The sequence below is a fragment of the Apodemus sylvaticus genome, chromosome 5 (genome assembly GCF_947179515.1).
Source record: "Apodemus sylvaticus chromosome 5, mApoSyl1.1, whole genome shotgun sequence".
NCBI lineage: Eukaryota > Metazoa > Chordata > Mammalia > Rodentia > Muridae > Apodemus > Apodemus sylvaticus.
The window spans coordinates 32,061,806-32,078,962 of NC_067476.1; the positions used below are offsets into that span (position 1 = coordinate 32,061,806).

Consider the following 17,157-nt stretch of genomic DNA (forward strand, 5'->3'; position numbering starts at 1 on the left):
CAGTAGGAAGAATAGGTTCCCACAGAAAAGAAACGTAAGATTCAGGACAGAATCCACTCCGTCTTTCAGATTCCCTGGGCTATGTGAACGGCCAGCTGCAGTATAAGCCAAGAACCGTGCCAGGCTCAAAGCATTCTCACAGATGGTACCCAGCTCATCGCAGATGTCCCTGAGGGCAGCACTGTTTGCTAGGCCCACAGCTGAGCCCCTACAGAGAGGACTTCTGTCCTGCCCTGGATGTTTCTGGAGACTTGCTGTGCAAGACAGCCTTGAGTCAGCATAGACACTGTAGAAGAAGCCAACCACGTACTTAGTCAGGGTAGATGCTGTAGAAGGCTGGATACTTACATCGCTTTCTATTAAGGAATTCCTGAGGGCCAGCACCGTGTCCTTGTCATCAGTGACAGAAAGCTTGCAGCCCTTGAGAAACTCTCGGTCCAGTTTATATTCAAACTGCGATAGGAGAAAGCGGAGAGAGTGGGTCATTTGACTAAACCAGAGAGGAGTCTTCAGAGGAAATACCCATTCTCAGAGTAAAGGGAGGGGCCTCCTAGTCTTTCACTGTTACCACAGGCTAGATTCATCCTGTCTAGCCCAGGAACCAGGACTAGGGCCAGGCTCTCCTGACCTCTCTAGCTTTAGGTTTCTGAGCCCTCCTGCCTAGGACCAGTTGTCAGAGGACAGGCTCAACAGCCACGTTTCCTTCATGAACTTGCTTCTCTCCTCAAACTTCCTTCTCTTTTGGAGCCCATATCAGCTGGAGCGAGCGCCCAGACAGTGAGTACTGGAAACCGCCACAGGTCTGTCTCCTCTCTTACGTCACTCTGCTGCAGAGATGACTTGGCGGCCTGGATGAAGTCTGGCCGGTCAGGCGTCCACTTCCAATACGCTTTATTGGCTTCATACTGCTTCTTGTAGTCCAGCTGTTTTGAACGGGACAGAAAGACAATGCTCAGGCTGAGGTGACACATAGATGCAGTGCCCAGCGGGACTCCTGAAGTTTACCAGCCCACAAATTGTAGCTCACAGAACCCTCAATAAAATTGTCTGCGCTAGACAGCTTGTCAGTCACTCAGGCAGGCACTCTTTGCCCCCAAATTGGTACTGAGGCAGTGGAATAGTTGCAGTGAGAGGATTCTACAGTCTGCCTTAACTCCACCCTTATCACCTTCAGAGTCAACAACTTGTTAACTTACAACCGTAAATTACAGGTTATTTCTATAAAGGAGGCCAGAGTATTACAGACACTATATATAACCTCCACCCAGATTCCTCAGTGCCTATTTTCTTACATTTCTCTCCTACATCTATTTGCCTATTTATTGCCCCCTAGTGCATCCTTAAGACTCCCACTAACTTCTTCTCTACCTTAATCTACCAGCCCCTATAAATGGACGCTTCTGGAAGGAATGAGAATCCCTTGGATTTCTAGTGTTTCATGACACTACTTTATTATGTGTTTAAAAAAGTTGGTGCCCATCAAAGTTCATAGAGTTGTTTCTGTAAGGTAAGATTTTAGGGTGTTCCAGCTAAAGCAGTGTATCAACATAGGGAAGATCTAAGCAAGTGGAGAGTCCAGACAGTGTACCTGACAGCAGCTAATGGCTCTGGTTTCTCCTTCAGAAGCAGATACTAGAGCTTAGGGCAAGAGGGGAGCATGGAGAAAAGAATGAAAGATGCTGAAGTGCTTCCCAAAGCGCTGCCTTTGTTTCAGAATTAGCATCTGGACTCAGCTGTCCTCAAACACTGAGGAGATGTAGCGCGTGACCTAGCGAGACCACTCTGGTTTCTTCAAGCCCCTTCATGAAGAGCAGGAGGAGCATTTAGGTCTTAAGATCATTCGCTACTCGTTCTCCTGGAGCTGAGCTTTTCATTTGGATAGGCAGAGCTTCAACTCATGGAGAGAGTTGAAAGGCCACATGCTTGCTGAAGTGGCGAAATCCCCACCACGCCTGCTACGGTTAAACGGCAAGCCACAGCAATCTCCAAAACTCATGTTGAGGTTTTACTGTCCCTGGGGATGACAGGAGGAGTTGAGACCTTCAGCAGGCCATGTGGTCATGAAGGAAGAACCTCCAGGGAGATAGTGGCTCATGATGTAGAAGGAGCAATCATTCTTAGACTTTTCCACTTGCTCTCCCGCCCCATCTGCTCTCTGCCATGAGAGATATCAGTCAGAGGAGATGAGTCAGGTACTCATGTACTCTTGACCTCCATATCTCTAGAACTTACATCAACTTCTGCAAATTACCCAGTCAAAGGTATTCTGTTACAGCAGCAAACGGAGACTAAGGCTGGCTTGGGACAAGGAAAGCTGTGAACTTACATTCGTATTGACTTTGTAGGCATCTTTCGCTGCTTTGATATGAACGGCGTCTGGCTTGATGGTGCAGTTAGATTTATTTCTTTGGTAAACTTCCTTATATTTCAGCTATGGGAGACAACAATGGCATGGTTAGTTTTTTTTTCCCACCCCAGGGAGTTAAACATTTTTAAAGATGAAGAAACCAAAAGTGTGAATGCAGTTCATGATGCTGCCCATGAGAGAGTATCTGGTAACAATCTGCTGTGAGGAGATGATGTGGCTATGTGGAGCTGAGTCCACTTCTTGTTTTCTTCTATTGGATATTTTCTTTATTTATATTTCAAATGTTATCCCTTTCCAGGTCTCCCCTCTGGAACTCCCCATCCCGTTCCGCCTCCCCCTGCCTCTCCACCACCCACCCACCCACTCCTGCCTTCCCGCCCTGGCATTCCCCTACTCTGGGGCATCAAACCCCCTCAGGACCAAGGGCCACTCCTCCCACTGATGCCCAACCAAGCCATTCTCTGCTACATATGCGCCTGGAGCCATGGGTCCCTGCATGGGTACTCTTTGGTTGGTGGTTCAGAGCCCAGGAGCTCTGGTGGGTCAGACTGGTTGACAATGTTGCTCCTTCCATGGGACTGCAAACCCCCTCAGGAGCTGAGTCTTCTTACATTTGACGGCACACACTGAGTGTGGTCCACACTGAGTGTGGTCCGCAGTGCGGCCACGGGTTTTACTCCTGCTAGCCTGGGCTGAAGAGTCAGCCGGCAGCTTTCCATGTACACCTTTCCTTCCCACATCAGGAGGGCCTTGGTGCAGACTTCCTGAAAGCTACCTTCCAGGAGGCCCTCCTCCTGGGCTCCCACTTCTTCCTGCTCTCCGGTCACAGCATAGCTATTTACCTGTCTATTTTTTCTATTAAGCCGAACCTCTTCCAGGCAAAGGGTTTGCATCAGTTACCATCACCTTCCCAGTGAGCAGCACATACAAACTCACGGGGAAAACACACCAAGACACCATTCTCACAGACTAGAGCTGTACCTCGTGAGGGTCCGCAACTGGGTTGAACTCTGAAGGACCGACAAGTTCAACCCTTGGAGCCCTGGACTCTAGCTTCATTTACTTTTGCTTTCCCTAAATCCCATGGACTGACGGTCAATTTGGTTGCTTTTCGCTTGGTGTTGGTGAATGATCCCAGGTGCAATGTGATTAAGGTAGAGTGTGCTCAAAGGGAAGGAACTGTAGCAGGGCCTACTAGATTTACCACAAGAAGCACTGCATGCTGGGCTTGTTTACAGACGACTACATTAATAGAAGTCAGTACTGCTCATTGGTACCCACCCCAGCATATTCCTACAAACATTTGAGGAAATGGATATAAAAACGCCTCAGTCTATCACAGGGAGCAGGCTGCTATGGGCTCGACCTGACGGATACTTGTGGTCATCCTTGTTTGTGTGTAGTACCTTAAAAAATCTGTTATTTTTAACAGATTTCATATTGCAAAGATGCTCTTATATACATGTCCACCTTCTCAACCAGTGCATTAAATATTCAAGGGGATTTCATGGTGACTCATAGTCAGCAGCATGGCGTGTTTATTCATCTACCAGTGTAGCCCTGTGCACTGCTATAGTCAAGGTTTTGGGATAGGTGGCAGGCATAACAGTTGCCTAAGATTGTGTGCATGTGCGTTTGCGTGCGTGTGTGCGTGCATGCGTGCGTGTGTGTGTGTGTGTGTGTGTGTGTGTGTGTGTGTGTATGTGTGTGTGTGTGTGTGTGTGTGTGTATACATGGGCCAAGAAGCTCAGATACCACAGAGTTATTTAAAACATTGAATTTGGGTGAGGTATGTTGATTCATGTCTCTTGGAAGGCTGAGGCAGAAGAATCACTGTGAGTTCAAGGCCAGGCTTGACTAGAAAGTGAGCTCTAGGCCAGTCTGAGCTACAGAAAGTCAAACATTCCAAAAATAAAAAAAAATGCTGAAGATTTTTCAATGAATTATGGTGGTTTTTCAGCTACAAAAATCAAAATGAATATCTGGTTTGGTTTATCTTTTGAAACACGATCTTTCTACACAGCCCTGCCTGGTTGTATTAAACTAGCAATTCTTCTGTCCAGCCTCCCAAATGCTAGGATTATACTCGTATACTACTATGCCAACCTAAAGTCAAGAATTTGAAAATTTATGAATACAAATTCTGAAATTCAGAGTGTGAGAACAGAACAGCTAGTTCATTGTCTCCAGGAAGGTGGGGCTGGCGGAGTGGTTTTGGTTGGGCCACACTGCACTTTTTACGACGGCCTCAGTGGGATCTCTTCCACACGCTGCCCTAGAACCTGGCTCTGCTAGCTGCTCAGCCAGAACTGGTGACCATTTCTTTATCATTTGCCATAGTTTGAACCTGGAATGTCCTAAAGTCTCATAAGCTAACGAACATCTTGGTCCCCAGGCACAGGTGCTGCTGGCAGGTAGTACAAGGTGACTTCACCTCCTACAGGCTTACTACCTCCCAGCATTGTAGCCTGTCCTCAGAGAGGATAGTGAGACCCAGCTCCTTTCTCTTCCTTCTTTATATATCTCATGCTGAGGTTAGTGTTTTGCTTTGCTGTGTACTTCTGCCATGAGTTGCAGCTTTACCCAAGCTCATGCAACAGGGCCAACCAATCCCAGAGTAGAAATTAGCCAACAAGGAAAATGATGGCTGAGTTCTAGGAATAACTCTTCACTGACATTGAAGCATTGGCTCTCTGCCTCTTAGAGCTCAGACATTCTATTGCTAGATGCCAAGCAATACAGAAAAGATGCACAGAAGAGGCCTCATTTATACAGAAACCAATCGGCCATCAGCTGTCAGCTGTGTGAATATGACTCTCTGTGGATTCAGCTTAGCAGAGCTGTGCTCATCTTGATTGTAACTACCACATCTGTCCCAGGGTCACCCTGGCCACCCAGCTCAGTTTTCCCTGCAATGTTTCTTAGCAAGACACTCGACAAAAATCACTTTAGTGACATATAGGCCTTTACAACCAAAGGCTGGTAACAGGGACCTGATTCTTTGACATTACCATTTGCTGTTGGTTTTGTCTGCTTTTGGTTTTGAGACGGGTGCTCATTATATAGTTCTGGCTGGTGTAGAACTCACACAGACCTGCCTACCTCTGCTTCTGTCATGCTGGAATTGTGCCATCATGCCCAACTGACATTATCTCAAGATGAATGGGTACATTCTTGGGTCTGGTAGAGTTGCCTTTGATGTGACCAATATACAGGTTTCTCCCTCTGATACAAACTGCTGGGGTCGGTTTTGTCTTGCTGCCCTGGGCTAAGCCTTGCCACTAAGCTCTCTCCAATTGCACTTTGTGTCTCTGGATCTACCTACCCTTTTCATCCACATGGGTGTGGCTCTGATCCACTAGGACTAGGTCTTGGAAGAGCCACCTTGGCCTAGCTGTGTCCCGTCCCCCCCCCCTCCCCGCAATGTCTGACAATACCATTTGGAACAGACCTATTTTGCTGTGTCTAAGTCAACTCACAGAATCACCAGGAAGATGGAGGGTTGTCATTTTAGGGCATTAGGTTCCTGAGTGGTTTTTCCACAGGTCACTGCCTGGAGTTTCCCACATCACATTGAATGTCTAAGACAGAGGGGCTGAGGAAGGCTACTCACATCACTGACTTCATCCTTCACTTTACGGACGTGCAGCAGCATGGGCGTGTCATGGATGGTGGTGTAGCCTCTGGGTCTGGCCTTGTTGTATTCCAGTTTATAAAGTATCTGAAGCAGATCAAAAAAGCAGGAAGATACAACATCGCCCGTCTCTCCATTTGCAATTTAAAATACACATGGCAAGGGAGTGGGAAGGAAAGGCAATTCTTTAAACACAACAGGTATTTACAAGCCGCCCGCTGAGGCCTGCGCTTCTCCATGGCTGGCTTGCTGATCTGAATGACAAAGAGCCCTGTGTGCAGCAGGCAGGTATCCCCCTGGCCTCCCGCCCCCTGACAGCTGTGTCTCAGACCCCTGACAGTCTACAGCGGCACCGCCTGGGCAGATGCGCTGAGCCCGAGGATGCAGGCCCTTTGCTCTGAACTTACATCACTGATTTGCTTGTTGACTTTCGTGGTGCGCAGGTGCTCTGGGGTGTCCACAACTGAGGTGAATTTGTCCTTTGACTTCTCATACTTCTTCCTGTATTTGATCTGGATCGTGGAAGAAAGGACACGTTATGGTTGAGAATGGAGGCTCTAGGAAATCTCAGGCAGCACCAGAGTGTGTTGGCTTCCTGGTGGCTTCTGCCTTAAGTGCTAACTGGAGATGTTTAACAAAGTCTGTATTTCATTGCAGTAGCACGGACAGATACTTTCCAATATATTTCATATACATAGAAGCAAAGGGGTTCTCAGAGGTTAGGAGCCTGAGCCAAGGGCATGTGTGCAGAAAATCTCAGAAGAAGACTAGACTCTTCTCTGGACTTACTCTAACATTCCATACTATATTGGTATTTTTTCCATGCCCAAGTAAAGTAGATGTTCAATAAAATGAATATATGAGTTTTAAAGTATTTTAGATTTTTATATATCATCTTTCTATCTATTTCTCTCTATCATCTATCTATAAGCTATCTATCTATCCATTCACCCACTCACCCACCTATCCACCTATCTATCCATCTATTCATCTATCTATAATCTATCTATATAACCATCATTTATTCTTCTTTCATACAATACATCCCAACTATAGCCTCCCTTCCCTCCATTCCCCCCAGTAGCTCCACTTTTTCTCTCTCCCACACCCAAAATGCATTTTTTTGTAATCCCCAAGTCACATTTTTTTGTGGTTTTGTTTCTTTTTTTTCATGCAGATAAGCTGTTTTAAGCAGGACAGATACAAAGACCAACAAATTTTCATGCATTGTGTTTTGATGATCCTATTGAGGCCTATAAGATGTTTATGTGAGAATGTATCCCTTTTTGTATATATTTATTGACAACAAACTAAAATCACAAAGCTTTCTGCTAATACAAAAGATAGGGTACTCACCCACTCACCCACCTATCCACCTATCTATCCATCTATCCATCTATCTATAATCTATCTATATAACCATCATTTATTCTTCTTTCATACAATACATCCCAACTATAGCCTCCCTTCATTGCAGTAGCACGGACAGATACTTTCCAATATATTTCATATACATAGAAGCAAAGGGGTTCTCAGAGGTTAGGAGAAATTTCCCTTCCAGTCTCTGATGTAAGGTGGCAGTGTGTGCTTATAGACCTTGTGGATGATAATATTACCAACATAAATATGGCCGGATATCTGGAGGCTATGTGACTAGCCCCAGCTCTCTGAAATAGTTGTTAAGAGAACTGGGCAAAGGGTCAATTAGAATTAAACAGTAAATATTCAGACCTTTTAAAAGCTACTAATCTACTAAAGATGCTTAATTTCTAAGGAATCTGCCTCTCCAAGCAAACACTAAAAAACATGAGTAAATGTTAATATCGATTTGAAAAAAATAGGTGGAGACTCCACTGATCTTTGAAGACTTCTAAGCATTAGATGTGCAGACAGTGGCTGTCTGGTATGCCAGGCCACCATCAGATTTTATTTCTAAGGAATGAATATTCATATTCTTTATCATGAGAAAGCAGCAGGGGCAGAGGTCAGGAGAGGAGGCCAATGAGAGCGTGAAAGGAAATGCCCGGAAGGTCTCAGCCTGCGTCTTCACACCCTGTCGGACATTACCTGGCTCCACATGTGTGTATTGTAGAGAGCAGTCAACATGTCTGGACGCAGGATTTCATTACAGCCTTGCTTCAGAAGCATCTTGGCACTAGATTTGTATTTTCTCTGTCCATGCAAAGAGCAGTGAAGCACAAAAGAGACTCATGAAGACAGAAAGAACAAGGCTCTATATCCCAGTCACCTCTGAGTGAAGAGATGTAGGCTTAACACACTTTGTGTACTCACACAGCTCTGTGGTGAAGCCCCCGTGTAGAATGCCAGGAGTGTGGCTGAAATATTTACACTTTGACCATCCACAATCCTTGCAAATGGGTAGGACAGAGGTAACAATGCGTATGTCACCACCCAGACTGCCTTATGAAGATGACATCATCAGAACAGAAAAATATGGTAGGGATTTCTTCTGTCTTTTTTCTCCCATAACCATAGAATTTTGTTTTTTACAACTCAATTTGCAGTTTACAGTTGCTGTTAACAAACGGTTTCTACAGAAGAATAAAACAGAGAGAGGCCCTGACTTCTATTTTCACCTTCACCACAGCCCAAGTGAGGACACAGAGCATTGACTGGCACACTCAAATAGCTCACAGGCTCTTTGGGTGGCTAGACAGATATTTTGAAACAGAACATCCCAATATCATAGGCAGAACCTATGACATCCTTGCAGCAGACGGGACGACACCTTGGGAGAAATCGAAGCACAGTCCTGTCTGGGCCGAGCCGCTGGCCTGGTCACAGTACCTGGCTGATCTGGTCGCCTGCGGTCTTAGCCAGCAGATGTCTAGGTTCATCGACTACCAGGTGGTATTTATCTTTCCGCTGCTCATAATCAGCTCTGTATTTTTTCTGCTCAAACATTATATTAAATTATAGCGAGAATACAACGTTGAGGGTGCATGGTAATGTCTCAATCTAAACACTCCAGAGAGCGTGAAACCTATTAATCCCTAGGACAATGTTTAGATGATCATACAGAGAGTTGGAATGACAAGTGAAGGCAGATTTTCTAGAGAAAGGCTGGAGCCTGGGAGAGAGCAACCTCTGGAGCAGACCAAGGGACCTTAGGCACACATGTTTCCACCGTTTCAAAAGATACGTTAGTGATGTCAGGCTGTATGGAATCTTACACTGTATTTAAAAGGAGGTACCAATAACCTACAAGTTTAATATACAAGGCAGCAAGAATCTAAAGGTATAATTAATGCAATTCAAAAGTATAACTAACTATAATATCCAAAAGTATAACTAGGCTTACTCAAGGAAAGTTGTACTAATTTACTTGATGATTTAAAAGACACTTGGGAATTATTCATGAAATAGGAAAAATAAAATATATCAAGAATGTCCTAGGAGGCTGCTGATGGTATTGTTTTTTAGAGTTTTTCTGCCTAGAAATATGTTGAAATGAAATAATTAGACAAAAATGAATTGAAATCAGCAAAGGCCAGCCATGAAAATGCACTGCTGGCTATTGTTTTCCTTTTTAAATTATCTAACGTGTTTGAACTTATGCAAGTCCACGGATCATCTGAAAGCAGAAAAGTGTAAGTTTAGTTATGAAAACATCTAAACATTATAAAACCTTCCCAGTTAGGACTCACAGCTTGAAATAACTTGCTCAAATTATATTCAAATTATGTCACTGTGAAAACAGGTATAAGAAAGAAGGAGTAGAATATAAAGGGAGCTGTAAATAGATACTACTATGCATCCAGTTCCATGGGAGTAACAATAATATATTTGAATTCATGGTTCACACAACTATCCCCATTGAGGGAGTCAGAGTTCTAACTACTTCCATCTTGGTGCCTTTATGAGACTACTCAACCTAGCTTGACCATCTAGGCCTCCCAGGTCTACACGGGTTAAAGGCATTTAGCTGATAGTCCACAAAATCCATCCTCCTCTCTGCCACCATAAGACTGTTACAGAGGGGAAGATGAACATGGCCTTACTCAAGGTTTTGGCAGAACCTACCAGATAATGACATTATCTTTCCAAGTCCTTATATGGAATGGAATTTAGGACAGATTTCCTGTCATGCTATACAATAGATTTTAATAAAATAGCCCTGCAGATTTCTTAAGAGAACTGAATAGGCTTAATCAAATTCGTTGTACATACCTCATTCATCAACTGAGTTGCATACTTGAAATGCCTGTTAATTGGACAGTCAGCAACATACTTGAAGTTTGACTTTGTTCTTTCAAATACTTCTTTATACTTATACTGGGGGAAAGAACAGAATTATTTGATTGCTTATCCAGTCTTAAGGATGAACAATGCTCTTTATCTTACAAGTATAATAATGCATCTATAGAGTTAACAAGTCTTCATTGAGTTTTTTTCTTTTTTTCTTATCTCCTAGGGCTGACATCTTGAAAATACATAGTATAAACCATCCACTAGATGGTCACCAAATACAAATTCCATGCTGATCAAAGACCTAAAGGCTTTTCTTCTCTGTTTTAGCATAGTACAATGATTCTACTTAAATATATTTTGATAGTTCATGTGAAAGCAGTTTTTAGTTCATTAAACTATAGTTTTTTTTAGCAACTAATCAGAAAATCAAAGTTTTACAGAACAGAGTGGATAATGACCTAGTTACCCTGCAACCTGTTTTTAAACAGTTCTTAAATTAAGAATGTTCCTTAAATATAACTTTAAATGATTCTAACAAAGAAAATAGATACTATAATAAGCATATACCAAGTCTACTGTAAAGTATCTTTTGTCTGGCACCTATCAGAAGTTGAATGCTTTTTATTTTAGATTAAAGGCAAATTCAACTGCTTTTTTTTTTAAATATAAAGACGAGGTCCCAAAACTGTAATTTGCCTCATATATCACATTGTTTATAGATTAAAATAGCCATACTTGATATTTGTTGCTGTATTAATGCTTTAGTCAGGCGAATCATCCCTATACATTCATGGGAGGGAATTCTGGAATTGTCATGAATAGTCGAACTAGATACTTTTTCACCAAATACCAATAAACTCCCATTAATGAGGTCAGCACTAAGGATTCCTCTAGCCAGGCATGACTGCACATGCCTTTAACCCTCGCTCTTCAGGAGGCAGAAAAAGCCGGAGCTCTGTGAGTTCAAGGCCAACTACTTAGGACACATAGTGAGTTCTAGGCCAGCACAGGCTACATAGTAAGACCCAGTCAAAAATCAAACCACAGCAAACTTGAAAATCTCTAAAAGTGAAGAGTTCAGCATGGGTTTAGTTATAGGGTCTAGAAGTGAGGACAGAGACAAAGCTATAAAAGACTTTCCCCTAGCACTCATATCTTCGAGCTTAGCTTTCTAGTTAATGATGAAGCCACTCTCCTGGAGAAGTATACCTTGCTGTACAGAGTCTTGTTCTGCTCAGCTAGCGTCAAGTCAGGGGTATCATAGGCATAGCAACCAATGCCTTTCAGCCAGGTCAAATCTTCTTTATATTTTACCTACGAGAAGAGGAATATCAAAGTGTTTTAGTAATTCACCTCTAATAGGTATAGGTTAGGAGCCATGCAAGTGAACAATTGGAAACTCTGATTCCCAAAGTTTGTCAAGCAATGAAGATTTAAAACAGTCTGTTTTATTTAAATACATTTCTAGAATTTACTGGTTTCTTATGATTTGTTTTATAATATTTAGAAATTTTCATTTTTATTATCAATTAACATCAACCTTAACCAGTATACTTTTCTATAGAGATTATCATTGGCTTGGCAACTAATCTGTCACACAGACAGGTGAAACCTCTTTCTACATGGGCCTCGATTTCTGTCATATTCTCTTCACAGGACCCAAGATAGGCATGGACTATATTTCTGAGTCATTGAGGAAAACATAGGGTGACAAATTTGAATATAATTTTCCCTCTCCTAAGCTCAGGCTTAGTCACTTAGTGATTAAATTTTATGACTTGAATAACCATATGCAAGACCTAAAATCTATGGAAGTGGGGCCAGCCAGATGGCTCAGCAGGTAAAGGTGCATGCCACCAGGAACCCTAATGGTAGTGGGAGAACCAACGCCCGCAAGTCATCCTTAGACTACAACACATTCACCATGGCATGTGAGATCTATTCCCTATCCCTGGGGGCGGGGTAGTAAACTAGGCAAGTGTTGCAGTGATTTTATGCAGAGGCTGATGTCACAGCTCACAGGGGGGCATGGATTTCTATGTGAAAACTGACAGCAATACTCACATCACTGATGGCGTCTGTCACGGCCCGGTGGTGGAAATGTTCTGGGCGATCAGGAATGGAACTCCAGATGCCCAGCTGGCTCATGTAGTTTTCCTTGTATTTCACCTGTTGTAAAAAGTCGACTCAAAGTTAATGTAAAGCACATCTCCCTGTAGTTTTAGAAAAGTGAGACTTCTTTTAGGAAAAAAACAAAATAAAACAAAAACAAAACAAAACTGTGTTGGGTTACAGAACCCGTTTCAAGCAGCCACATCCAGGGACATACTTTACTGATGTCGTCTGTGACTTTGCGATGGTACACAATGTCCAGGGCGTCTTTCACAGTGTGGTATTTCCCTTTGGTCTTCTGAAACGTTTCTTTGTAGCGAAGCTGTTAAGAGAGAATACCCTACCGATTATGAAGATCACCAAGTTAAATAACTCATGTCTGTTCAGTTTTAACTCTTGTGAGTTTCCTCTCTTAGATTTTCTTCATGAATAAAATTAGGGAAAAGCCTGAAAAGCCATTCCAGATGTTGGAAGAGAAAAAGACACTAAAGAAAACGTCATAATTAAAAAAAAAAGTCACACATGGATTGATGAGGTGGTAATGGATGGAGCCATGATTCATGGTTGTGCAAATATCTGAATGTTAGTGACGGGCGAAACCACGTGCAGCATGTTGGAATTCTCTGTCTTTGCTGTTTTTCTTTAAATTGAATACTACTTCACTTAAAAAAAAGAAATATATGTAAATGCTAAAGAATTTTATTTTGGGGATGGAGAGAAAGCAAAAAGCAGATCATAGCCTTGCTTTGTCCACGACAAACTAATGAGGTCTCGGCCCCCACCCCTGCTGTTAAAATACTTCTCTACTAAGCAGTCTTGAAGTTTCACTTTGTCATGACTTTCATCTTTGTGACATGGTGACCCTACTTGTCTCGTCCATGTAAGTCAGGTGACCTGTTTTTAGACCTGAGCAAGCATGTAGTAAAAGTTGCATTTTCTGAAATACTTTGCTCTTTATGTGGGTGATGTTAGAACATGACTTGCGGGGTCAGCCGTGGTTGATACATTAAATTTAACATCCGTTTTGCGCTGGGGTGATTTTAAAGATTAAGTTTTCTTGGGATTGGTGCTGAGGACTGTTGAAGATTGAGGATATAAAAAATGCCATGGGGGAAGCGCTAGGGCACAGCTGGACCCTGGGATCAACTTCAATATTCAGCCACTCCAGTGCAAAGAAAATCAAATTTTATACAAGTTAATATGGACAAGTATTGGTCATAGTGGCTCCAACAGTGTACTCTCAGGGTATGGGAGGGACTGTTGTGAGTTTGAAGCCAACCTGGGTTACACAGTGAATGAGAGGCCACCTCAGCTACAAAGTAAAAGCTTAGTCAACAAAACAAAATGGGAAAAATTCATTTGCAACCTTGAATGATAAAGACGGGATATTACACAAGGACTGAAACTGTACTGAAGGATGGATTCTTAAAGTAAATCTATGGTTTTCTCAGCTTGCATTTTAAGTACTCACTAGAATTGTCTTTTTCCTAGTAATTACCTTATGTGGCCATGCAATCTAGAGCTATACTGTGTAGACAAAGTGCTGGCTGGGGCTTTGCGCTAGGTGTAAGTTGAGTTGTCCAATCTACTTAGAGTTGTTGCAATAGATACAGCAAATCTGCAGTTGAGTTCTGAGGCACAAATTCAGAAGGCCCTCCCTCAAGCAGACTATTAATTCCTATCTTCAGAAACAGATAAACTCATTCCTAGTAGAAGGCAGACTTTCCCTGATCAGGTGATGAGGACAAAGAAGTCCCTCCTCTGATTGTAGCTACTGTATTCATGTGTCCTGGCACTCACACACTCTACAGGAGGCAGTTAAGAGAAGAGAGCGTTTCCCAAGCACTAACTAATGAGCTCAGTAGTGTAGTAGACACATTATTCACATGTTTTGGTGCATAATCTTACTTCATTACCATGTTTCTCATCCTATTTCACACATAAGAAAAATTAGACAAATTATATAGAGCAGGCAACTTAATTAAATCTGTTTTTTTTCTGCCCAAGACTGATTTTATGCCTAAATAAATTAGCTATCAAGTATCTCTAAGATACTGTCCATGAACTACAAGGAAGGATCATGTTGTTACCGGGAGATAACTAATAGCTTGCAGCATCTCAACATAATTCTTAGTTACTTGGCTGGAGTGATGCTGTGTGTGTGTGTGTGTGTGTGTGTGTGTGTGTGTATGTGGTGTGTTCTTCCCTGATCCATGTCGTGGGCAATGACTTTGAACTATAGGTGTATCAGAACAGCTCTTCCAGGTCACAGCAGGAGAAGGAAGGAAAGGACACTCACATCACTGGCATTCCAGTAAGCTCTCTTGGCTCTGATGAGGATTGGTGTGTCTGCAACTGGTGTATACTTGTCCTTCATCTTTTCATATTGAATCTTGTACTTTTTCTAAGGTATAAAAAGAGAAGAGAAAGCCAAATAAGTTTAAATTTCATTATAACTATTGTAGCGTGTTTGTGTGTGTATACATGCATGGGGCACATGCATGGAGTCTGAGGATAACTATGTGGGTTCTAGGCATTGAACTCCAGCCTATCAGGCTTGTCCTGCATGCATCTTATGTGTAGAGCCAGGGCACCAGCCCAAGTTTGGGTTTCAACCCTTTCCAATTTACACCCAAGTCATAAATCTAAGGGAAAGGCACAACACATCTCATTCTTAGAGCACAGCTTCTGTGTCTGGGTGATGATGAGCACACTTTGTAGTCTTACTGAGATAGCAGGTAAAGGCTTGGAAGTATTTCTTAGCTTATGCATGTGTTGGTATAGACTCCGTATCTTACCTCGCTGACCATGTCCTTCACGTCTTTAGCATGTTGCAAGGCTGTGGTCTGATTTCCAGCATGGTGATGGGGTCTCTCTTTAGTGGCAAGCTCAACATAGAGATACTGCATAATAAGAGAGCAGGGGAGGAGTCAGAGAAGAAGCTTCAGGCTGTCCTCTTTATTTGAGTCTTTATCTATGTATGTGTGTTTGGCTCCATAAGGTTGTTGTTGGTGTATGTGTTTGTGAATTTGTTTCTCTGAATGTGATATTTGAAAACACATATCCATAAACCAGCTGTCTAAAAATCCTTCTGCTGGACTTGATCCAGTGTAAAGACATGTGATAAAGAATGCCAACAGAAGACTGAATGGATTCTGAAAGATCCTTCAGCATCCTTTCCCCCTAACTTTGCTTGCATATGTGATATAGAGTTTCATTTGTCTGTGGATAACAGACACATTCTTAAAGTGATCCATGACCAATTTTTAGTACTTAGAGCTCATAACCACTCATCTGAGGACAAAATCAGACAGCCCTTAGCAAAGAAGACATGGTATCCTTTGCCTGTGAAAACCCAAGCGCAGTTATGATAGTCTCAAAGAAAACTGCAATATTAGTGGACACAGGCTGTAGCAAGTACAACCAACTCTGTCTGCCCAGGAAGATCAAGTAGACATTATTATATCATGGAAGACTAATAAATTTTCATTAATTATAGGCATTACCTGACTCTGAAGTTTCTGTCCTCGCTTGGCTCTTAGAAGGTCAGGGGTATCAGGAACTGAAGTGAAGATAGACTTCTGCTTCTTACCCGAGGCTCTGTACACCAGCTAGAGGCAAAAACAAGAAACCTCTGTCACTTCCTCTTTGCTGGCATGGCTAGTGTTCTGTGGATGCCCTGACTGCTTGCTTGTGGGTAAGGCAGGAGACCCCACTGTTGCAACTGGCTAAGTTTCTTCTTTCTAAACTAATGGTTCATGCATATTTGCTGCCTAAACCTCCCCTGCCTTCCCACCATTGCATCAACACAGCAGACATTGCTATATCCTTGGTTCCATACTCAAGAGAGAAAAACTTGAATTAATGTTAGTTTATAGACAATTGTTTAAGGCAAAGACTTTCTAAGCTATAAAATCATGTCAAACTTCTTATTTACCCTAGTTAGAGAAGGGCAACTATTAATATCCTTTTTACAAGAAGAGGAAAAAAATAGAGCCAATGTGAGGCCAACTGATGTACATAGATATTGGGGCACTCTGCAGTCAAGCACAGAAAGGACATCTTTTCACTGTCATCAGTGAATACTGATCATCATAGACAGGAACTGAGAATCTTGAGTAGTTCAGTCCATCTGGTCTACCTACCTCTTATGTAGTGGCAGGTGATATATCCTTACCTCACTCAGATGAGTCTTCAGTTCCTGCACTTTTCTGTATTCTGGGGTATCAAGCACCACTTTGTATTTGTCTCGCATCTTCCTGGCATTATCCGTGTACAGGTAATTTGACTTAGAAGAAGAAAGCCAGAAACACAAGTTGACTAGTCATTTAAGGGACCATATGTCATGTCTTTCAAATGGCTGTCATATGCAAACTGAGAAGGCCCTAAATGTGTTCTGGAAGGCTAAGGGTCTCAATAATTCTCACCCCATTTTCCCCCTTCTTGGGGAACAAAACAATATCATACAAGAATAAAAACAACCATTACTTAGCTAAGCTCATTACCTTTATAACAGGTACAAACCATCATAAGTAAATTATGACCTACTCAAGTGGGTTGATGGCAAGTTTCTCCTTAAAAGTAGATGTAGGCCAAAGATTCTTTCTGATCTTTCCCTGACTGGAAGCTAGCAATGGGGTGCATGATAGTTGTATGGGGGAAGCTGTGTACTGTGGAGGTGTGTCCTCACCCAGAGCTTCCTTAGGTGCCGGGAGCGGACCATGTCAGGAGTGTCATATAGGAAGCAGCCAAGTCCCTTCAAGATCTGCAGGTCCTCTTTGTATTTAATCTGTGGGACAAACACAGACAGATGGTTATGAGCCAGAGTAAA

At 42.6% G+C, this 17,157-nt stretch overlaps 1 protein-coding gene across 2 annotated transcripts in view; it reads right to left on the reverse strand.

Moving 5' to 3' along the window:
- Neb (nebulin) overlaps positions 1-17,157 on the reverse strand; it is a 193,761-nt gene that overhangs the window by 36,069 nt on the left and 140,535 nt on the right. For both annotated transcript variants that reach the window (XM_052182470.1, XM_052182469.1), the window contains 15 exons: positions 17,017-17,115; positions 16,504-16,614; positions 15,833-15,937; positions 15,125-15,229; positions 14,626-14,730; positions 12,544-12,648; positions 12,279-12,383; positions 11,424-11,528; positions 10,194-10,298; positions 8,811-8,915; positions 6,410-6,514; positions 5,982-6,089; positions 2,327-2,431; positions 819-923; positions 349-453 (listed from right to left, as the gene is read on the reverse strand). In XM_052182470.1, the coding sequence (XP_052038430.1) occupies positions 349-453; positions 819-923; positions 2,327-2,431; positions 5,982-6,089; positions 6,410-6,514; positions 8,811-8,915; positions 10,194-10,298; positions 11,424-11,528; positions 12,279-12,383; positions 12,544-12,648; positions 14,626-14,730; positions 15,125-15,229; positions 15,833-15,937; positions 16,504-16,614; positions 17,017-17,115 (1,578 nt within the window). The remainder of the gene's footprint in view (positions 1-348; positions 454-818; positions 924-2,326; positions 2,432-5,981; positions 6,090-6,409; positions 6,515-8,810; positions 8,916-10,193; positions 10,299-11,423; positions 11,529-12,278; positions 12,384-12,543; positions 12,649-14,625; positions 14,731-15,124; positions 15,230-15,832; positions 15,938-16,503; positions 16,615-17,016; positions 17,116-17,157) is intronic.